This window comes from Thunnus albacares, chromosome 10 (assembly GCF_914725855.1).
Source record: "Thunnus albacares chromosome 10, fThuAlb1.1, whole genome shotgun sequence".
Taxonomy (NCBI): Eukaryota; Metazoa; Chordata; class Actinopteri; order Scombriformes; family Scombridae; genus Thunnus; species Thunnus albacares.
The window spans coordinates 17,410,660-17,435,088 of NC_058115.1; the positions used below are offsets into that span (position 1 = coordinate 17,410,660).

The 24,429-nt window shown below is 40.2% G+C and overlaps 2 protein-coding genes across 3 annotated transcripts; both read right to left on the reverse strand.

The window, feature by feature from the left end:
- Positions 1–5,223: 5,223 nt before the first annotated feature.
- Positions 5,224–19,838, reverse strand: LOC122990213 (rootletin-like). Of its 2 annotated transcripts, none has more exons than XM_044363433.1 (19): positions 19,755–19,838; positions 19,022–19,629; positions 18,342–18,546; positions 17,788–17,929; positions 15,104–15,979; positions 12,492–14,411; positions 12,283–12,369; positions 11,770–11,925; positions 11,311–11,427; positions 10,700–10,822; positions 10,537–10,593; positions 9,852–10,394; positions 9,257–9,487; positions 8,236–8,968; positions 7,657–7,784; positions 7,499–7,552; positions 7,251–7,389; positions 7,098–7,163; positions 5,224–6,341 (listed from the first exon to the last, which is right to left on the reverse strand). In XM_044363433.1, exons 3-17 carry the CDS (start codon positions 18,512–18,514, stop codon positions 7,261–7,263), a joined length of 5,469 nt encoding a protein of 1,822 aa, XP_044219368.1. In that variant the 5' UTR covers positions 18,515–18,546; positions 19,022–19,629; positions 19,755–19,838; the 3' UTR covers positions 5,224–6,341; positions 7,098–7,163; positions 7,251–7,260. The 2 variants fall into 2 exon arrangements, with proteins under 2 accessions (XP_044219368.1, XP_044219367.1); XM_044363432.1 differs by having other exon boundaries at positions 7,657–7,787.
- LOC122991005 (janus kinase and microtubule-interacting protein 2-like) lies at positions 19,733–24,006 on the reverse strand. Its single transcript, XM_044364599.1, has 8 exons — positions 23,854–24,006; positions 23,679–23,732; positions 23,439–23,504; positions 23,265–23,333; positions 22,940–23,017; positions 21,692–21,901; positions 20,032–20,097; positions 19,733–19,798 (listed from the first exon to the last, which is right to left on the reverse strand). The coding sequence occupies exons 1-8, from the start codon at positions 23,917–23,919 to the stop codon at positions 19,733–19,735; spliced, it is 675 nt and encodes a 224-aa protein (XP_044220534.1). The 5' UTR covers positions 23,920–24,006.
- Between the last annotated feature and the right edge of the window lie 423 nt (positions 24,007–24,429).

Here is a 24,429-nt window from a genome sequence, read left to right on the forward strand (position 1 = left end):
ACACACACACACGTACACACTCCTCCCTCAACCCCTCCCACAACCCTGAACACATAAAGACACTTCATCAGTTGATAAAATGAGCTATTTATCTATCTTCCAAACATCAGTTCAACCATTCTTTCATTTTAAAATGAGATGACTATCGTTATAATAGGAATATGAAATATCTGATACTGTAGATTCCATAACATACTGTATACTGTATACTGAGATACATCACTTTACTGATAGTGCACGTTATGGATGTGCTGATAATGGTGATGATGTTATTATCTTTTTCCTGCATATATAAAATGATTTTAAAGAAAAAAAATATTTTTATTATTATTAAAATTATTTTTTAAAATAATTTTGGTGTATAGTGTGGTAGAAGTACTCCTTTACTTTACTTATCTTTAATCCTTTACTTAAGTAAAAGTACACATTTAGCAGAATTGCACCTTTCAGAATGATATATTTCTATATATATTTAACTATTGTTGCATTAACATGTATGCAGTATTTTTATCTTGTAGCTGGTGAGGTGGACCTAATTTTAACTGGCTGGTTTAATCAATAACAGTGTACCATATTTTAATGCATAGTGTGTAAAATAAAAGTAACGAGCCGTAAGATAAATGTAGTGCAGAAAAATTACAGTATTTTCTTCTAAAAAAAAAGTAGTGGCATAGAAGTAGCTCAAAATGGAAACACTCAAGTATAAAGTACCTCAAAATTGTACTTTGTAAAGTACTTGAGTAAATGTATTTTTCCACCACTGAGGGAAGGCTCACACTACTGAATGTTAAAATAATTATTGGTTATCTTAAGATCCGTGTACTTTATTGATTCCTTTGGCCCCAATCTCAACTCAATCAATACATTCACAGCCAGACAGCAGAAATACCAATCAATTGATTCAGCTGTATTTGACCAATCTTGTAAACGATCACATGCTGTTGACCTTTACCAGGCCGTTGATCCATCCTGACGGGGCTTTACACCTCACTCACCGTCCTCATCTGAAAACTGGCACATAACTCAAGAGAGATGACGACCCTGAAAGAGAGAAGAAAAGATGGAAACGAGAGAGGAGCTCAGGAGAGAGAGAAGGAATGAGAGAGAAACGATGCAGGGAGATAATCTTATAATGTCCTCTTGGGCTATATTTAGTCCTGAATCACATATGGATGCTGGACCGAAGGCTAAAATGCAAAAGAAGAAGAAGAAGAAGAAAAAGAACAGTAATAACAGCAAAGTTAAGAGGAGGAGAAATGGAGAAATAGATCTAAACAGACACTAGGGAGGGGGGAGAAGCAATGACATAATAAAAATGCAAATGAAAGGCATAAAAAACACAAGAAATAGAGAGAATTGATGGAAGAGAAGGGGAATGGGCTGGGGAGTGCGCCAAGAGGAGGTGTTCGTTGGAGGTGGAATGTAAAACTCAATGTCCCAGACGATCTCTGTTTGCTATCAAACTGAAAGCTTTGGGAGGGACTTGGATCAATACTTTTTCCGCAGACTCTTGAGTGTTCTTGTTCAGACTTCATGAAGCCAACTGGAAGGTCGGATAAAGAAAACACGAGAGCAGAGTGAAAGAAAAACCAAGAAAGAGAGAAGATGAGAGGAGAGAGGGGGGAAATAAAAGCAAGTCAAACGGCTGAGCGGAGTAAAAGAAGGGGGAGGATTGTTTTCTGAAGCGCCACCACTGTTTGGCTATTAAGCATGGAGGAGATTGCTGTGTGGGGGAATTTGCATAAACATGCTTGTGTTTTACCGCCCCCATTGTTCATGATTAATGAGATTAGGGCTGCCTTTGCGCACAGATTCAAGGATGTAATAGCAGCTAATTGCTTGTCTCTTCAAAATTAGAAACTGTAATGTTTTATGTTTATTTCAACGTGGATTTAGTCAAAGTGATAAAGCACTTATTTTTCTGCCTGGTGCTGTAGGAGAGAGCGCACCTGATAGACACAGTGGATAATAAAGATGTGGAGAAAATTGAAAGGGGGCTAGAGTAGTGGAGAGGAGAAACAAGAGGAGCCGAAGGAGAGATAGAGTTTCATGACACACAACAGCACTTCACATTGAACCGTACAGAGTGGGAAAGGGGGTCAAAATGAAAAAAAGGAAAAGAGAGAAAAGGCAGTAATATAAAGTACTTGGCTGAGAAAATGACAAAGATAAAGGAGAGAATGAAAATGGGGGATTGTATGAAAGAGACTGAGATGAAATGGGGAGATTAAAGTGTATATAGGAACAATACAAACAAACAAAAGAAAAGGAACTGAGAATGGCTAGAAGTGTGAAGGTGAAAATGATATAAAACCTGAGGAGGAAAGACGACGAAGTGGAAGGAGAGCAGTGTGGAGCCAAAAGGAGAAAAGAAAAAAAGAGAGGAACGGTGAGGGTGGCATGAGAAAGAGAGAGGGGATGGGTGGTGGAGATTGGCAGGAAAAACGAGCGAGACAAAAAGAAAGGAGATTGGTTTGAACGCTGTAGATCTGTCAGAATTGAATCACAGGCGGCCAGCTGTGAGCTCTGATAGTGCTCTGCCTCTAAATATAACAGGCTCTGAGATGGACTGATACGGCCACAACAACAGACGCAGAGATGGTGAGAAAAAGAAAGGAGGCTTCACAACACTGAGGGAAGAAAGACGTGACACGAAAATGCCAAATCGGTACACATACAAAAAGCATTACTGCTCACCACTTGGTAATTTTCATAGGATGACAGTTTTAGAGTGTATGAATGTGCCTGCATAATACGACAATATGCATGCAAATTCCAGCACTTACTACACACACACGCACACATACACACACACACTCAGCAGGGGATAATAACACACCCACCGCACTACAGTTTGACAACTCAACAAAGCCACTGTCATGAAAACAACCTTCCAGCAACCAAGACCCATCTGCCCAGACACAGCAGCGAGAGAAACCCACTTTTAGAGCTCATCTCTGGGTGTGAGCAGCCAGCGTTGCCCTGGAGGTCTGGAAGTCAACTCAAGACCGCCGCCCCACCAGGGCCCATGACACTCAAGGTGTCACTGGCAGTTATGGAGTGACAATGTCCCCTCTGGATGAAATTAAAACCTCAATACACACATCATCCCCCCTCTTTTTTTCTCCTTTCTCCTCTCCTCTTTCTCATCTGCCGCTCCTTTTTCCAGCAAACCCCCCTCGAGACACCCTGCTGATGACAACTGTCTGTCTGCATCACTGCGCACACACACACACACACTCTCTCCTGTAAGACAGAGATATCCCCTGCAGTGCTGATACACTCACACTCTCTCTCTCTCACACACACACACACAGAAAGCTCCAGAAGTGTCTTTAAACGCAACAACAGTATATTCTCGCATGAGGCTTGAGCCCAGCTGTCAATGTCATCGACACCCTTGTGACAAGTCATGCACACACACATTTCCTTTTATCTGGAGCTCCTGTTTTCCCTCCATCTCACCGCCACTCCTCCTTCACTCCCTGATTCTCAGAAACTTCCATGTCGGCCCACATATGAAGCGTCAGAGCTGAGCTTGGCATTCATTAACATCTGGCATGGAAAATTAATTAACATAGGGTCATTAACTCATGTAAACATGACGTTAAGCACACACTACTGAGACACACACGTGCGTCATGTATGTTGGAGTGTGTGTGTTAATAATGAAGGTGAGTCTCCCTTGGTGAGTGTAATGAGAGTCCTGTGGGTCCACTGGAGTTTCTGCAGCTGCACTGCAGTTTTCTATTGAAGCTGCAGTGCAGGACTACAGCAGACCACCACTTAAACCTGAGTCTGACCCAACAGGTATATGACAGGTATAATGGATCCAACATGCAATGCAGAAAATATATGAACGGTTCTTTTGTATAAAAGATGTGATTTATCTACCTAGTCAAAAAGCAGCTGGACTTTAGATTCTTGAAAATATTCGATTTGTTCAATTTTTGACGCATGCAGACTAAACCTGTACTGTAAATACACACTACTTCTGTGTAAGTGTGCTCAAAGGCTTTATATATAGTATTAATTAAACTGTTATTGTAGGGCAGATACACAAAAAACAATACATTTCATAACATTTTATGATCCATATATAATCAGTATAATACATAAACTAGGGCTGCGACTGCTGGTTATTCATTCATTATTCATTTACCTGCCTGTTATTTTCTGTACTTATCAATTATTCTTTTTATCTATAAAATTTAAAAAAAAAAAAATAGTGAAAATGCCCATCAAAATTTCATAAAGCCAAAGGTGATTTCCTCAAATTGTTTGTTTTGCCCAAACAAAACTCCAAACATTCAGATTATTTTTCATAAGCAGCAAATTTTCACAATTAAGGAGCTGTATCTGTAGGGAATATTTGTCATTTTTGCTTGAAAAATTACTTAAACAATCAAACAATTATCAAAATGTTGGAGATTATTTTTCTGTCGATCGACTAATCTATTAATCAACTCATAGTTTCACCTCTTAAGTAAACTTCAGCAAACATAAAATTACATGGAATAGAAATACAAGGTTAAGATGTCTGACTTGTGTTTTACCACTTTTGGTTCATCTGTGTTATGAAAATCTTCTGTTTTGTGTGTGTTTGTGTTATCTTCATACACACCGCAATAAGAGGAGGAGGAGGAGCAGGAGGAAGGTTATAGAAGAAGAAAACACTTTTATATACCTTTTATACTTCACCACACAAACACACACTCCCCCCTCCACCCGGAGCACTTTCTGCTGAGCATGAGTGATGACATTCTCATGGGAGCTCCCAAAGCTGCCGAGCACAGCAGGTGATTATTAAGCTCATTTTTGCTGCTGGTGTTTCTTCCTCTTCTTCGTTTCCTTACAGTTTTTTGGTTTTGTGCCTGGTTTATATTGAATGTGGAGCAGACGCTAAGATGTTTTAGGCTACTTGAGCATGTCTTTGTATGCACATCAGCATCACCCACTCCACTAAATCTCTGATGAAAGCACCTGTCAGATGGAGTGACTTACACTTACAGTATTGTGCTACTTTACAAAGTCAATGGACAATGGTTTTCAATCCAAGAATGGCTGCCATCTAGTGTTCATTAATGGGAAGTATTTGAGTCAAAGGAAGGAGGAGTGGAGCTAAATCTACACCCAATAATAGATAAGTATGTATTATCTGTATTTCCAAATTACAGTTCTGGATAGGTTTTAACCCTTTGCATCGATCTACACACACTGGAATGACAGTTGCCATATAAACATTTATTCTCTGTACAGTTGTAAGGAATCAATGGGAAATCAATATTATCAATTACTGATAGAAAAATACATTTGCTGCACCATGGTTACTCCACACCCATACATAAGTAGCAAAAGAACATCATGTGTTGTGAAAATTGTATAAAAAAAAAAAACAATACGTGCATGCGTGCGTGCAAACGTAACATCTATTAATAGACACAAGTGTGAAAAAGCAAAGTGTCACTCATACAAACATGTGTGGTACAATTCTGTATACACCAGTGGCATACTTTTATAATATACTCTACAAAAAATATTAGTGTGTTAATCTCTTTTTTTATTTTCTTCTTCTATATATTAATGATGTGTGCAAATTTCAGAATACAAATAACATCTGACTTCTGTGTTTTAAAGTAATCCCGTAGACCCATGAGGAGCAGGAAACTGATAAGTCTTTGGAGTGAATCATCGTTTCTCATATATTTGGCTTAATGTGTAAAAATCAAGTAAGATGACCTTCAGGTACAATGATGCGTCGGCACATTATACAGTGTGTGTTGCTAAGAAAAAAAAGGCATTTCGTAAATGTCCCTTTAGTCGACGATTTGTGTCACTGAGTCCAGAGAGGCAGCAGCGGGGGGTCAACATTGATATGATACATGATCTCTCAGTGTTGAACACAGTGTAAAAATGTGCAGCAGATGCAAACATCCCTCCAACATTTCCTGCTTGAACAATGTTACTAAATGTTGGTGTGAGTGACTGATCTTGGCCTCAGACACTTCCATCCATTCATGATGTGAAATCCAACAGACGGGACTCTGAAACGGAAAGTTCTTCCGACAAGGATCCAGCTAATCTTCACCTGCTTTTACAAACAGGCAAACTCTCAGCGCAGAGGCGGGAATCTTTAATAGTTCTTTGTTTTTCAGTCTTCAGTGAATCACTTTGAGGCCGGCCACAGGTCAATAATGACCATGTGAAATGAGTATTTTTTTTATTGGTTGACCTGAGTCTCACATGGCGAGGGTAGCCCAGGAGTGTGACAGTATCTCCCTCGCTTTCGACTGAGGTGGAGGTTGGAGGATGGTCCCTCAGAGGGCTGCAGCTATAGATGGCTAGAGGGAGGGACACACACAGGACACACAGGACAGAGGAAATACTGTAACAGATCGTCATTGTACAGAAAACAAAACTGATTTTTACACTCAAAGTGACACATAGAGGAAAGTGAAAAGTACCTTAAAGCTTTTAAAGGTTGTAATTTTCTGTTATTTTTATACTGTTACAATGTTGGATATCTATGTTAAATATAGTCAAAGTTCCAAAACTTGAGGTTACCATATATAAAAATGCTCCCTGAAAGTCAATAGCCAGGGTTTCAGCCTGCTCTGAGTGCTCCATTTGCAAAGTTTACAGGAGAGACAACCAGATTAGAACAGAGAGGGCTTATCAGGAGAGGGGACAGGAGTTAAAATGGCCTAAACTGAGGGGCTGTATGAAGAGCCAGTATAAGATAAATAAGGAGTTCTTTGAACTGTAAATCGCGCAAAGATATTCCAGTAAAGCCCCAGAATATAAACATAGACCTGGAAATGTCCATGTTATGACCACTTTTTAAAAATAAAGCAATTGAAATTGGATTATATTAGATGTCACTTTAATGTCATATTCCTCAGAAATTAGTCTTGCATCAAGGTTTCACTTTCACACACGTAACAAAAACATTCACCAGAAAACAAAATAATTTTACAAATATGCAGCTTCATGAAATAAATCAATAATACTCAACCAACTTAGTGCAGCAGCACATAAATGTTGTGACGTGATGATACATCAACACAAACGCAAGGACACAGAGACACACAACTTACCATTTTAACTTTGGCCACCGGTGATGAAGGTTTTCACTGAGAAGTTGCTGTAATTCTACAGGGACACTAACAGAAAGATAAATTTCTTAATTTGACACAGTTATGAGCAACCATGTAAGATACAGAGATGTTTAATATCACTGGACGACGTACGTGTTGTGATTCAGTCGTGGTCTGTCCTGACTGAAGTCCTGTACATGGTGTGGACACTGTTCGAACTCAAACCATTAGAGCCCAACGTTTGGACGCTGATGTAGAATGGGACACTCAGGTCGACGTTCTCCAGAATACACTGTAGAAACAGAAATAATATACAGCACATGAATTGCTCTGGTTAGTTTTTATTGTGATAACAGGATGTAACATATACAGCAATCAGCTGTCAGGTAAGAGACTGATACCTTGGTGCACGCTGAGCTCATGACAGACTTGTGGAAGTCGCTGTCTACAAACACCTGAAATAACAAGTACAAGAGCAAACAAGATTTCAGACAAATACTGTACATCTTCCCAAAGCAACGTCCATGTGTCAGCGTGCCTGTTAGTTTGCTCTGCCTACCCTGTATCCATACACAAACGTGCCGTTACTGCAGCCCAGCTCGTCGAGCGGCGGCCTCTCCCAGCCAATCATGAGGCTGCTCTGACCCACTGTTTTGATGACCTCAACGGAGCGCACGTCTGCTGGAGCTTCTGGAGAGGATCAGACAAAGATACTAAAGGTCAAGCACAGCACTTAGCCATCCAACCCTCTTATTAATGCTGTACATAAAGGATATACAATGCAGTCTGAAAACAAAATTATGTTTCTTTTCTCTTTTATATAAAATTCTTCAATAATAAAAGGACAAAGTGCACAAACAAGGCTGCAAGAATCCGCACTGCAATGTGATATTCTCTAATACAAGACTCACAAACAGAAAATGGTCCATATCTAGGCTGGGTATAATCACATTTTAGCAGAATGCAACAAAAAACTAACTTTCTACAAAGTTAAACTACAACATTATGTTCCAAAGCTCTAACAAACACTTTCAGCAAATGTTTTATTGCAAGATCAATAAAGGAAACATCATAAAAACACTTTGCTATTTCTTTTGCCTTTGTGTAAATGACTTTCAATATGGAACATGTGCATTACCTGGTTTTGGTCTTGGTGTTTTGGTCTTCTCTGGAGCAGCAGGGGACTTCCTGAGAGACTTGGATGATATTTCAGGAGAGCAGTGAGCAGATTGAGTGCAGGAGGAAGTGAATGCGAAGCCGTCGTATGCAGGGGCAGCACCATCCATGTTTGAAGCCATGCTAAAAATATTAGCCTTAGGGGCAGTTGATATGCTTGGGGCACTTGTGTCTGAGGCAGTGGTTTTTGGATTTGTGTCAAGAAATATTAAGACATTCGAGTCAGTAGCTGCAGATCTGACAGTGGTTGCTGTATGTTTAGCATCAGCAGTTGATTGCCTTTTCAGTTTTGAGGATATTGATATATTAGTGCCACTGCTTAAGGTGGATCTCTCTTTGCTTGATGCAACAGTGTTAATAAAAGAGCTGGAGGAGCTAGAAAGACCAGCAGTTGTTGATATATCTGCTTTTAAGGGATGCTTTGTGAATGTGTTAGGGCTGAATGACAAGTTAGCGGATCTAGAGGCAACAGCATTAAAAAGTGTTGTTGACTTATTGGTGGCAACAGGCTTCGTTATCACTACTGGAGTGTGCTTAGCTTGGCTTGAAGCAGTGGTGACTGAGAGATGGTTGGTAGGTGGAATATTGACACCGAGGCTCTGCGTCTTCATCTGAGGGGACGAGCTCAGGTCTGCAGGAGCTGAAAATGACAGACTTTTCCTGGGCTGCTCTCCTCTTCCTCTGCTTACTGGAGCCTTGGGATGAAGACAAACACATCTACTAGGCATATAGTAACACAACATTTAGGTCAAAGGATAGAGGGTGTTGTACGTCCTACAGATTGTAAAGTATTAAATTGACTTCACTACACTTGAATATGTTCTTAAATCTGGAGAGATTTCTGAACTCATAAAGAAGTAAAAAAAACAGCAAAGGATAAGTTAAGAGGAAAATCTAGTACAACTTTTATATAAAACGTACTGTTTTTATATAATTCATCACTGAACTGCGATAACTAAATGCTCAAAAAGCTATAAGTATACCTGATAGCTGCTCAACAGAGTCTTCTGCAGTTGCTCATGTAGGTTGATGATTTTCTCAGGACTGCTCAGCCTCCTTCTCGGACTGACACGAGTGGTTGAAGAGGAAGGAGAAGGACTCAGGGAGGATCTACTCCTCGCCTCTGACGTACTGGTTGGATCTGGGGAGGACGGCACTTTCGTGCCTGGATGATGAAATCCAAGTTTCTCTGATCCACTGGCAGAGGGAGACAGCTGTGTGGTAGAATTGAGATAAAAAACTATATTAGTTTTTCCTACAATTAATAATTTACTTTACTATTTGAAGTAAAGGGGTGTTTTGATTAGCATTGCAAGTATAAATACATTCACATCTAATTAATTGTGATCAGAGAAAACAGCATTGAACAAATCTGTATTTGTCCTGTAGCAGTCTATTATATTTTTAATTCACTCAGGCACCATAGTACCATAGAGACCAGTAAATGCTGCCTAACTTGTTTGTTTGGGGGAATTATTACGTCACAGAATTATTGCAGTAACAGTTGATTGCTACAGCCTTTAAGCCTCAGTAATGTGAATATAATAAAATAAATAGATATTGTTTCTTTTATCTCACCTGTGTTGTGTTGCTACTCAAGACTTCTTTCTCTGCTGGAACAGGTGATGGTGACACCTGGACACTGGCATGCTCTTGCACTGGTGAGGTTGGCACAGGTGAGTTGGCATTTTTCTTTACTGTTGGTGCAGGTATGATGTCACGACTGCAGTCTTGAAGATTTGTTGTGAATTCAGTGGTGACTATAGAAGAGTGTTGTTCACTTTTTCCATATTTTACTCCAGATTCAGGTGTGAATCCCTTTTGGTGCTGGTTTACAGGTGTGACTGAAGCAAAGGTCTGATCAGGTGTGAATCCACTGGAGTAGTCCTGAAATTTTAGAATAAATCCAGGTGTAAACTCACTACTGTAATTCTGGGTTTTTACAGTGCCTCCTGGTGTGAATGCTGCAGTGTAGTCCTGCAGAGCGGAGTCACTGAGCAGCTGCTCGACCTGCTGCGTCAGCGTGGAGTCCCCGCAGCCGTGCTTGTGCATCACTTTCATCATCTGCACTAATAAGCTGTTCCTCTCTTGACACTTCACCACCAGGCAGGACAGTTTGGCCTGTTATTGGATGAAACACTTGTCAGTCAAAACTAACTTCTAAGAGCAGCCCAATAAAAAGTTTTATTGACGCATGACAATAGTTATTAATGCACAGCACACAATGATGAAGGAATAAAAAGCTACGTCTCTGTTTCCTCACCTTTAACGGAGCTACATCCAGATCTGTTTGGCTCCTCTTTTTCAGGAGTTCATCATACTACGAACAAAACACAATTCAACACATGAAAGCAACATAAGAAACAGATGAAAACAGAACAGTTCATAACCTAAAACTGCAAAATCAAAACTGACTGGTTACCCACTTTAGCTCTGATGTCGTTGTAACGTGTCCGGAGAGACATGAGAACAGTGCTCAGATCATCTCTGCTGCCCTGTCCTCTTTTCAGAGTGATATACTCAGAGTTCAGCTCTTCCAGAGCCACCGTCTGTGGGGTTTTACACACAAATCAACACACACACATACAGGAACAGGTCTATAATTCGAAAAGCTTTGTGATTATCCACCACTGCTCAATTTAAAGTAGTCCAAACATCCTTAACTCAACATGTCAAAATGATGATTTGCTAAAGATCTTTAAAATAAGAAGTGTAGAATGTGAATATTGCAGTTTGGTCCATCTGTACTACAGTAGATACTCTATGGTGTTTGCTTAAGCTTTAGATCTGCATATATTTCCATACATAAGCATCAACACTTCCATGAACTTAAACTTCTGCTAGTTTATGGTTAAATCTTTGACAATGGAACTGAATTGCAAGTTCCACAAATCCTCCATCTTTAACATTGTCTTTGTTCAGATTCAATTAAATGGTTGAGATCAAATTCATAACAGTATCATAAACATATTCAGGCGTTGAGAGTTCATTTATGTTGTAAAACAAACCAAAAAGAAAGACATTCTGTCGTTCTTACCTTGGCTTTGAGGTGAGCTGTGAGGATGTTGTATTGCTCCTCTATTTGTGCCTTCAGTGTCAGAGCATCAGTCTTCTCCCTGACCAGACCTGCCAGTTTGCTCTGCAGCTCCTTCACCTGCAGCAGACATAAACACTGGTTAGGCCTGACAGAAAAACAATGTCTTTATTTGGCTTTGCAGCTGGAGAGAAAGCTACAACAGAGAGTCCAAACTACGGGACATATTTATGGCTTCATGAGGTCATAGGAAGGCTAATTAGTGCAGGCGCTCATCTGTCAGAGCAAGATGTGTGATGTTTTAACTGTATGTGTATGTTTTTAATGTGTTGTTGCAAGTTTTTATTTTATTTTACTTAATCTGAACTTCATATGCAGCTAATAAGCAGACCAAATGACACTGATGGAGCAGACAAGACATGATTATGACACAATGTTTCTAATGTATATCTAGTTAAATACCTGAGTTGTGAGGTGGTCATTTTCCATCCTGGTTTCTTCCATCTGATTGGCTTCATCTGTCAGCCTCATCACCTTGTCAGCTGCTTGAGCCGCCCTCCTCTCTGCCTCCTCCCTCCTGGCTTCTGACTGACACAACTCACTGTGCAGCCTCTTGGTCTACACATGCACAAACACAGATAAACACATGCAGTTATTTAAGTTTCTTATTGTATGGAGAGCCAATGATAGACATTTTCAGACACCAATGTTTGTAAATCTGACAATTTTTTCCAAAATCTCAATATTTCCCATCAGTCCTGTAGATAGCATATGTTAGATTAGCATAATTGAGAAGTTGCATCATCATATTCTTTCAGATTAAGTTTAACAAATTATATACAGTTAAAATATAGTAAAATAAACCAAATATGTTTTGTATTATTATGTGTATCTGCTGCGAGCATTTCTTTTAGTTAATCTCCAAATGTTCATAAATATGCATCAAGACAAAAAAACAAAGTTGTGTAAACTCACCTCTACGTGGCTCTTGTCCATTTCCTCTTGTGACCTTTTTAGTTCTGCTTCCAAAGCTTCAATCTCCCTCATCAGATCACTTTGCTTCTGTTTTCCATCAAAATCATGTTGTGTAAGTACAAAATAACCCAACATCATGACACATGATGAACTGTAACTTAAAAATGAGACACCACAAACAAAGGCATAAATGACATCTTTCTTGATACCTGTATGGAGTTTCCTTTGTAGTTATTAGTCTGACATCTGTGTGCAGCATAATCCCCTGAGACAGTAGTCTCCGTCTTCTTTGTCACCCCGACACTGTTTTGATTCAACAGATGCTTTTGATTCCTCTCCTGTGTTTGTGTGTGGCTGTGGAAACCAGTTCGCAGGCTGTTTCTTTCCTCTCTTGTGCCTTGAAGTAATTGCATTGTCTGCTTTTCTTCCTGTTTCAAACAACTGATTGAATGTTCAATTCTTTCTTTTTCTTCTTTCAAACTACTAACTGACTTTAGCAGCTTGTCATGGTCTTCTTGTAAAATAGAAGATAGTTGTTCCTGATCTCTCTGCTCTGTCAGACGTTTGAGGGAATCTGTTAGTTCGTCTCTCTCTAGTTTCAAACTGAGCACTGTCTGGTTTAACTGGTCAATCTCTTTTTGTAACCTATGTAGTGATTGCACGGTTTGATCTCCTTCTTCTTTTCTACTTGAGAGCGATTCTAACAGTTTCTCTTTTTCTCTTTCAAGACCAGATAAGCATGTAGTGAGCTGCTCTTTTTCCTCTTTTAGGCTTTTCATGGACCTTATAAACTGGTCTCTCTCATCTTTCAGCCCACAGATTGTCCTGGTTAGATGCTCCCTGTTTTGCTTAAGACCAACCAGAGATTGAGAGATGCGGTCTGTCTCCTCCTTCAGTCCCCAAACTGTCCGAGTTAAGTGCTGTTTCTCCTCTGTCTGTGTTTGGACTGACAGAGCTGCTTCTCTTTGCTCGTCTCTGAGAGAATTTATTTTGCCAATCAACTCCTCTTGTTCTGTTTTGAGGCTCTGGACCGACTTCATCAGCTGGTCAACTTCACCAGTCAATGAACTAACTTGCAGATTGCTTTGTAGGCTGTTTTGCAATGAATCATTGTGTTTATTATGTTGAAAATCAGAGTCTGATGCTGTGATCAACTCATCTGGTTCTTGACTGGACATCAGCTGTGGTTCTTCTTCCCCTTTTAGCACACTTTCCACCAAATTATCCACACATTCTTCTGGGTTGTTCTGTTGAAAACGTCTTGATATTGCAGCTGTATGTTCACTTTGCCACTGAAATCCACACAGTTCCTTGTCAACCTGTGATCCCTCCATACACTCTCTGCTCTCTGCTAACTTTTGCTGCAGCTCCATGATAGTATTGAGATCATCTTCAGTCTTCTTGGTGAGTTCTGTGATCAAACACCCTTGTTCCTGGTTCTCCTCCTGCAGCCGGGCTCGGTCCTCCTTTAACCTAAAAATATGCTCCCTCAGCTGAGTTTGCTCTGTCTTCATCTCCAGCTCTCTGAGCTCCATTTGAGCCAGTAGCTCCTGGATCCGGTTCGCCAAAGCCCGGTTCTCCTGATTCAGGGCCTGTACAAGATCATCCTGAGCAAGGATGGTGTTACCTTGGGCAGGAGACGTCTCTGTTTCTTGCTCCTCTGCTTGTTTCCTGAGTTGTGATTTCAGTTCAGGGTTGTCTTGAGCCATCACCTGCAGCTGTTCCTGTGTGTGCTGCAGGGCGCCCTGCAGGCGGTCACGTTGCTCTTGGAGAGCCTCAAGATCTTCTCCTAATCCCAAGCTCCTGTACGCTTCCCTCAGGGCATCAGATTCCTCACTAGGGGTTTCCTCCAGGTTTAGGACACCTCTGGAGCACCAGGTACCCAGTTTAAACTCATCTATTGTCTCTGTAGTCACGGAAAGTGACTGGAGGCTGAGGTTGGATTTGGAGGTAAGGTGGGTAACAAGGTTCGGAGAGACGATTTCAGGTGAAGACAGAGTTTCCAGCTTGACGGGTGAGGGGGGATCTTCTATGTCGGTCTGTGTGCTCTCTGCTGTAGCCTGGTGGTGAACAGACACAACTGCAGATGAATGTGGCTGGTCTTCTCCATCATCCAAGATTAGCTGGACCTGCACAAAGATCACAATTTAACATCTAAAATGATAAAACACTTGCATACAGTATAATATAATCCTGATTCGTGTCTCAGTCAGCTATAGCAAAATATACATATAAGCATTTAAAGTGGGGGAGGTGGTTATGTAACAGTAAGCCAAAAAACAGAGTGAATCTGAAGAAGCAACATGTGAAACACGTAGTTCGCTCCTTTTTATTTTTAATGTAATCTGTGAATGAAAAGTGTTAATCTTCCTGGTGTGCACAGGAATATTGATATTTTGGCTTACAGTGGTTTATCCTGCACCAGCTGGCACCAGCAGGAGAGAAGCACAGGGTTCCCCTCAGTTTTGTGGTTATGTAAGTCTAAATCCTGAGAATAGAGCTTTCACTTTATATTCTCCACATTCAATCACATTTATTATGCTCTAACAGCTTCTTATGATATTTCAAGAGGGAATTTATGACACAAAGTCAATAATAACACTGGATCCAATATTCTCTGAACCTATAGTTTCTCGTTTTGAGCATGTTTAGCCTCTAAAGCATCTTGAGTGAAAAATAAACCACAGAAATAAACACCAGATTGATCAAACTGTTGAACTTAACTGTGTTTTATGAGGATTTTAACACAATAATGCAGGAACTTGTGACTTTTCAAACATATTTGGGCCTGAATAAATGCTCCTTATCGTATCATACACACCTTTCCACAGCTCTCATCTGAGTAACGTCCAGTGGCGTTAGTGTTGGAGGGAACAGAGCAAACAAAGGGGCTACAGCTCAGTGAGCTCGTCCCAGGACATGGACATGTTGACTCAAGGATTGTGGGTGACTGACTGGGTATTTGGTTAGTAGCATCCCTGAGGCTCTGCTGGAGTCTGTGGTTGTCCTCTCTCAGCTCTTCAGCTTCCTCCATGAGGGAGCTTTCAGACAGCTTCAGCTGCTGCGTCTCTGCCTTCATCTCCTCCACCTTGCAGCATAGGAAGTGGCTGTTCTCCTGAGCCTCCTGGAGCTGCTCCATCAACCTCCTCCGCTCTGTCATCCCACTCTCCTCTCTCTCCAGCAGCACCCTGAGATCCTCCTGCAGGCTCAGGATAAAACCTTGCAGCCTGGCCTCATTTGAGTTCTGTTTGGTGTCTCTGTCTCCTTCTTTTTCTGTCTTTCCCTCATCACCCTCTCGTCTTTCTTCTCTCTCAGTTCCTATGTTTGGCTGCCATTGCTTCCTCCTTTCCTCCTTTTTCTCCTCCTCCCCTTCACCTTCTCCTCTCATGGAAAGTAGCCTCTCCTGCTCCTTCGACTGTGTTAAAGTCCCGGCAGTAATTCTGACAGCACTGATTGTTGCAGCACCGGTGGCGGCACTCACAGTCATGTCCAGCAGCTGCTTTTCTAAAGTGTAGATCCGGTTCTGCAGGCTCTGCTCTCTGTCTCGGGCCAGGGTGAGCTTGTGTTGGAGTTGGGCTTTAAAGTTCTCAAAGTACTGGGACTGGCGGCTCATCTCCTCCTCTTTGGCCTTCAGCTGCCTCTGACAGCGCTGCAGTCGCTCCCTCCATACCCGCTCCCCCTGTTCCTTCTCCTGAGTCTGAGATGGAGAAAATATTAAACTGTGTAAACCAATTCTTGAGTTACAGTGATACCAAAATCATTCCTCAAAGCTTGTTTTACAGCATGAACTGTCCTGAGCTTCACTAATGCTTTCCTAGAATATGTGTTAGTTTGTGTGTTTAGTGTTCTAGTAGGCCAGTAATATGTCTTTAGTTGTCATCGGTTGTGACCTGTCTGACTTGTGCCTCTTTTGCATTTTACTGCACATGAGCAACCAAATCAATTTTCCCACTGGGGACTAATAAAGCTATTGATCTATTGAACCATCACAGTGTAATTTTTTAAAGCAGATATGTGATGACAATGTATCACTCGGAGTGCTATAAGTCTCAAAGATTGGAGTTACTCAAAAAACTAACATGACATTTTCCATTTTCATCACTAGTATGTGTCTTTTTTTGACAATTTTTAAGAAATATATTAAAGGATATGTTCACAATTTTTCAAGTCTGTCTTAAAACAACAGTCAGGTGCCCATATAAAGACTGTAAGAGGTTTTCCTCACTGTAATCATTCCTCCTGTTCATAATGGCTATTAAAAGATCCAATTAAAATGCACTTTTAATGTAAGTAATGGGGGTCAAAAGCCACAGTGTGTCTACACAGTAATTTTATGCAAATTGCTTATCTGAAGCTTATATGAGGCTTCAGCAGTCTGAGTTAGTCATATCAAGTGGATATCTGCCACATTTACAGTTTTTTTAGCATCAAATTTCCTCTTTGTGTTTTCTTGGACAGTATTTCCCTGTTGAGCTGCGGTGGAAGTAAAGTAACAAAAAGAGGGACTTTGGTACTAAAAAGACTGTAACATTGAAAGATTTCTACTTGATTTGACTCATTTGGACAACTGAAATTTCATATTAGCTTCAGATAAACTTTTAAATACATTTTTGCACAGAAGGAGGCTTGTTGTTTTTTTTACCCTCCTTTCACTTACATCGTAAGTGCATTATGAAGGAATCTTCTAATGGTCATTATGAACAGAAGGAATGATTATTACAAGAAAAGGCATATTCCAGTGTTCATATGGGCACCTGACTATTGTTTTAAGACAGACTTGAAAAATTTTGAACCCATCCTTCAAGTACAAAAATCAAGTGAGAAAAGTCTAAATGGTCAAAATAACAAATATTTGATTTAAAAAAAATTAAAAAATGTAACAAATGCAAACATTGCTACAGAGGTGGGTCACATAAAAAAATCAGTAAGCAGGACTTGTGCTGTATGCCATGTTTGTCATACCTCTATTACAGTATTACTGTGTTTTTGACTGATCAGTCAGGTCAAGTCAATTTTTATTTATATAGTCCAGTATCACAAATCAGACATTTTCCTCGGGGGCCTTTGCAATCTGTACAACAATACAACATCCCAAATAGGAGAAACCTCATGAAGAGCAATAGAGAAGGGATCTCTCCTCCAGGACAGACAGAACAGGATGACAGAATTATTGATAGACTAATGGACCTAAAAAAAGGGAACATATGTAGATCAAAGTAGCCTCTCTGGGGCTATGTTGTTGTTACATGTTGCTTTTAAAACTTGCATATTGCATCAAACCAACAAATGCTGCCTGCCATCCATTTGAATATAATCTGACCGATTTTAATTAAGTTACTTCAGAATTAAGGTCATATCAGTCTATTGAACACTGATCAGATTTTTTGTCTAATCCTACAACAGGTAAAACCTGACTCATGACTCACATTCATAAAAGTCTTTATGTTTTACAATTTGCACATTCATGTCTGTTGATGCATTCAGTGATCCAGAGTTCTCACTCACCATGGTCCTGACCTCCTCCCTGAGCATGTGGAGTCTCTGATCCAGCCTCTGGGAGTGTTGCATGCTGGGGAGGTGGGAGGCAGAGGCTTGTTGATAGAGCTGTAGCAGCAGACTCTTCTCTGACCTCTCTAACTCTCTGATCCTACCAGAACACAACCCCAGAGACGCTCACATTACATCATCTTAGCATTCAACCTCACACAAATTTGCATATTAACATTCAGCAGGGTTTAATTACTTTCTCTGTTAATTTGATCTAAATCTACATTTTTGATTTAGTTTTACCTCCTAATTAAAGAAAAGATGAAAAACATAAAAATAAAATCTCCTGCAGCGAGTAATTCCAGAGAGGGAGATGTTAACAGCAGCGTGCTCGCATGCAAGTGTGCAGAGCGTCCAGGAGTGTGTGATATGTGATATCACACCTTGGCCAAAAGTGAGTATATAGTAGCAGGTGTGTGTGTGTGTGTGTGTGTGTGTGTGTGTGTGTGTGTGTGTGTGTGTGTGTGTGTGAGTGTGTGTGTCACTGGATCACCTCTCCCCCGGTCTCTCACCTGTTCCACATGTAGCTGTCAGAATGGATGGTTGAACCTGCATTCTGCTCCAAGACCTTCACTCTGTTACACAGAACCTGCAGGTCCGGGTCAGCTCCCATTGAGCCTGTTACCATGGTGACAGAACTGTTTCCGGTAGCCGCCATGTCTGATGAGGTCATGTGATCCTCCATTGGTTAGCCTGTGCCCACTAGGTAAGTTTTACCTGAAGCACAGGAACTGATGGTGTCAGACTTCATTTACACAGGAAAAAATAAAAAAAATAAAAACGCTCTCTTGTGTCTTTCCACATAAACATACAAAAATAAAAATATAAACACAGACTTAGGAAAAAATACACAATGTGTATGTTTGATGAACAAAATACAGTCATCTATTATTCACAATGTCAACAGCTTGGGAGCATGCACAGGTGTCTCTCAGGTTACCCCGCCTCCTAATCATTCTGCACCTCCTTCCAATTTTTTCACAAATCCTTCCATCCTGAAAATTTAAGCTTAATAAGTAAGCAAACAAGTTTGGCTAATACATAACTAAGTAGGCAAGAACACAGACGCTAATGGACAATCTGTTCACATTAGTAAAGACAGAAAATTGTTAATCTACGGATATTGTCTTCTTAAAGAGGAAAAAACATTACATCAGCTCTTAAATGATCTGTTTTTAACTTAGATAATAACCTGTTTTTTGTGCTCCACTGAGTGTAGTTTCATCTTCTCCATGCAGAGGTAAGCTTCCCGTGAGTTCAGCTTTTGCTCCGTGAACTTTGTTGCACTGTTTCCTTAGAAACGCCACAGACATTGGACTTTGCCAGAATCCTCCAGATCCAGTTGGCATTCAGATTGCTGACCCCCGTCGCTCTGCCCCTTCTCCCAGCCATTTACTTTCACTCCTCTTCTCCTCCCTCCAGCTCTCCTTCCGTGACTGCACTCTTTAATGTCTGACTGGTCATCCTTTAACTGAGGCTGTGGCTCTTCTCCTTTTAATAAATCCTCTGATTCACAGTTTTCTCTCAGTAAATCCATGTGTTTGCTTCTCACAGAGGAGTTCATGTTCCAGGTCCAAGTGTCGCTATAGTAGATGCCATTTATAAATAAATCTCACTTAAATCTCATGTATATCTGGTTATTTATTAAACTTTCAAATATGTTTGCATTCCAGGTTAGGTCTTCTGCAAAAAGTGCACATTTATCAAAAAGGCCATAAGGTTTTCATGAGCTGTCTACAAATGCATAAAAAACAATTAGGTTTTGTTTTGTCCACTCTTGCCTCCAGAGCACCTTAACACCTGAGAAAAAAGAAAATATCTTTTATTACCTTCTTTGTCATTATTCTCATCATTATCATCACCAGAAATGTGCTAAATACTGTGCAGCAGAGTAGATGTGCAATTATGTGATGGATATTAGATACCTGATGTGGGTCCAGTCACTTTCATTAAGGCCAAAGAATAAATGCTAAAGAGAAAAATAAAAAGAGGAACAAAAACTAAAAGAACACAAGGGGTTTAATCGACAGGTGAAGACAGAGAGAGAAGAAAAAGAGTGTTAAGAACTTTATAAAATTACACACAACAGTTCAGTAAATGTTGAGTCTCTTATATTCTCCCTTACTAATATCTGTCAGGTTACAGCACACATATCTATAACCAGCCATGATGGTAAAAAACAGATAAAAATGTAATATGTACCTTCTCCTCTATTTCCTTTATTTGTCTCTTTTGCAAGTCAATCCTGTCCTCCAGCTCTCTAATTCTCTGCAAGGCAAACACAGGAGCGGTTAGGTGGTCAAAATGTGTTAAAATAAAATGGTAAAACCATTTCAAATCATCCACATTTGTACAAAAACAAACAGTCGGTAAAGAGTTAAAGACCGTGAAGCCAACTATTTTTGTATGTACTCCAAATACTCTGCTTTCTTCCCATCATGCCCCTTGTCTCCATGGTAGCTGTTGCTCTATGCTGGGTAAGAATGAGCTGCCATGGCAACCGAAGAGCACATCTAACAGTGAAAAGTGGAAGTGACTAAAAACCTGTTTATTCATTGACTCTGGGATAACACATTATTTTAAACAGCCCTCCACACCGAGTTGTTGTCTAGAGAAGCTACAGCATCTTTCAGTGTATTGAGGGTTAAAAAGGAGGATATAAGTTCTAGAGCTGCAACTAACGATTGTTTTCATTATCGATTAATCTGTCAGTTATTTTCACAATTAGTGAATTAGTTGTTTTGTCCATAAATTGTCTGAAAATGGTGAAAAATGTTGATCACAGTTTTCCAAAACCTAAGATGAAGTCCTCAAATAGTTTGTTTTGTCCCGACAAACAGTTCACAACCCAAAGATATTCAGTTTACTATCATAGACAACTTCAGAAACCAGAAAACATTTAGAAGCTGGAATCAGAGAATGTGGACATTATTTTATTAAAAAATAACTCCTAACAACTATTCGATTAATCGACTAATCGTTGCAGCTCTAATAAATTCATTTACAAATACACTAGGACAGTCATGAAATTCTAAAACTAAAGCACAAGCTTTAGTTAATATCATCTGTTCCAGATGAGTATTTGGTGGAGCTGACGCTGAATGCTTCAACTAAACATTCTTTTAAAAACATGAGAAAAATAAGCTGATTAATTACTAGACCACTACTGAGTCAACCAGGAGACTGAGCAAGTAGGTAAATAAAAGCCCAACTGTGTGGAAAAGGAAATATTTTTACTGGACCTTTAAGTGGGAAAAGATGCAGAATTTGCAGAATGCGTTTCATTTCCCATCTCTCATCTCTCTTTCTGTCTCTCTCACTCCATTTCCTGTCAGCTCTCTGCTGTTGACTCTCCATACAGGCATAAAATGCCCAATTAGTTTACATGTATATAATTAGTTAGTAGTACATGTCATAAGTAGTTGATTAATAATGTGTTGTAAGTATTTGTGGTTGGAGGGTGCTGTGTTAGTTAGTTAGTTAGTTAGTTACAGTAAAATTGATTCAAATGAAATTCAAGGTGCCGTGGTTGTTGATGTAGTCGATGAGTAACACTTTATAAGCCATGGGTGTATAACTACTGTGAGGGCTGTGGAGTGGAGGGATACTGAAGGAGCGGGAGATATTCAGATCACAATGAAACACACACTCTCACACACAGCCACAGTCATTCTCTCGCTCTCTTTCACTCTCCCACTTCTACATAAGCACTTACAGGTAGAGTTACAGATTGCACACACGGGGATACTGCATCTTTTTCATAGCACCAGAGGTTTGGCGGGGTCAGACTTTTCAGGTAACAGGGATCAGATTGAGGGCGGGCTGGACTCAGTAACCTGTCTGGGTTTGTTTTAAGCCTTACCTGCTGGGCCTGCTGTAGGAGCTCCATGCGCTCCTGTAAGATCTGACTGTCATACTGCCGGCTCTGCCGGAGAATCTGACGCCGCAGCTTGTCCACGGCTAGCCTCAGCTCCTCCCTCTGCCTGTCTGTCAGCGACTCGGCCACCGCCTGGCATGCCGGCTGCTCCTGCTGCAGAGCGCTATACAGCGTGGCCTCCAGCTCCTCGATCCTCTGCACAGCCAGCCACATACACACACATACAGGTACACACACCCATAGACGTGCACATGCACATGCAGAAACACACACACACAGGCATGCACAAACACACAAGGAGGCACACACACACAAACAGACACAAGTATGCACACAAACACACACCCACACACATACACACACCACTGTGATCATGGCAGATATGGAAACACTGTTCCACTTTATACTCGGGGTATTTAGGCTTCACCTTCACATGGTAAGAACATTTAATAAAACACAAACTGTGTTTTTATTCTTATTCCACAGTTCAGTTACCATGTAAAAGTCAAGCTTTCACCAACACAATCTAAAGTGGGACCATAAACACAAACCAACACCAAAACTGACCAAATAAAATGGTTAGAATTACAGTTTATGGAGAGTGACCAACTGTAAGTGTTGACTTCTGATTTCAGGCTACAATCTATTTAAATCAGTGAAGTACAATCGGAGTGGAGCGGCATTAATTCTCAACGTTTAAGATCATTGATGATGAATCTCGCATTAACATCTTATTACACTCACACTGTCTGGGATTTTTCTCTTTCTTGAATACCATTACACAGGATGAGATTAAAAGAATTCTATATCTTTAGTTTAAGACAGAGTAAATCAACAATTGTCTATCTGAGAAGATAAGAGAGCATTATGACCAAGAAGCAAAATACCGGAGCAAATTCAGCGGCTTAGATTGTTCAGAGAATTTAGGCTTCAGTGGTAAAAGATGCAGTATCCCGACACAATGTGACAAATTTGACCTCCATGGAGCATGTTGCATTCATGATGTTAAATGGGGTCCCAAATGTTTATGTGTCATGCTGAAATGATAATGTTGCACCCCTGCATTTCTGAATCACTTAATCATGAACCATTATGTCTTGTACACAACCTTGATAAACGTTGTATTTAACATAAATTAGTGTATTTTGTCTAATAGAGACGCTTTGGCCGTCTTTAATCTTAAAGGTACTTTGGATAAAACCCCGATGTGTTATACTGCTCCACGCTCCGTACCATGTAGGCCTGGTCCAAGGCCTGTTTCCTGTAGTCCAACTCCTCCTCAAGGAATCCTTTCTGCTTACTGAACAACTCCTGCAACAAAATATGACATTAAATAATAATAGAAATTATAACACAACTGGATCATATAATATTGTGAAATCAGATAGGCTTTTTGACATGAAAACATCAGAAAAACAAATATAACTAGCTTGTTTTGGGTATTACAGTAAAAAACCCAGGAACTATGTGTGCAGAATTACACTTTGCATCAGATGAACAGAATTAAAAACACATGAAGACTGTATATTCTGTATATTCTCTTAAATGGATTTTTCACCTTGTCATTTTCAAGGTCAATCATCTTCTGCGTCAGGGCGGCCTCTGTGCTATCAATCTGTTTCAACCACTGTAGAGGAAAAAGGGGAAAGGAGACAAACTGTGTAGTTAGAATGTGTGTCCACAAGGTGTCAGTAAAGATACATCACGTCTGAGAGGCCTTCCCTTCACTCACCTTTTCACACAGAGAGATCACTGTTCCTGCCTGGATCACTGCTACCTGCTCCTCGTTTCTGAGATTCTACAGAAATAACAACAGGCAGGTAGAGTTATCAAAAAATTATAAGAATGTCTGAGATTAAAAAAAGGCAGGTACTAGAGCTCATTTTAATCCTCCACCGGATTCTCTCTGATACTTGTGTAATGAGATGTAGCAATAAAGACCTTAAACTTGAACCAGTGTCTTTGAACTCACCCCGTTATCTCCCAGGATATCCAGTTTCTTCATCAGCTCAGGAATGATTACATCCTGCACACACAGGTCAAAACCAGACATCATATTGACTGTGTGTAAGAGAGGAAATATATATATATATATATATATATATATATATATATAAATAAATGTTTTTTTGTAAGTGTGTTTTCACCTTGACACCCTCCTGATGGCAGTAGATCTGCAGGGCACTGCTGCTGTTCTCGGGGAATGCAGACATGTGGAGGTTGAGGGCAGGAGATCTGCGCTCCCTCTCCTACAGTGAGCACACACCATGTTAATACTTATAAACAAACACCTAAATGCATCATGTGATAAGCTAAATTGACTAGATTTCTACCAGTCCTGAATTCATGTAAGAATTCATCACACCATTGACGGTGGTGAACAGTGAGACACTGAATGTAAATGACAGAATGAAAAGGGAGTGAATGAGGGATTTACTTACATGACACTGAAAACATGAGCAGGAGCTGCCAAAATGAGGGAGGTGGAAACCCATAGATTTATATAACCAAATGAAGCCAAAAGGGAGTTTGAAAACACATGCTGAAACTCAAAACTGAGAATGTTATCTGCAAAATAGACAGATGCAAAACCAACAGATACGAGTGGTTGGTGATGCGATTATTACTCCTCCAACTGCCAAACGCCTCTAAACCTCTGTGTAAATTACCAAACTTCTTTCATTATATGTATGTGGTTAACTTTAATATTAAAGATACAATTA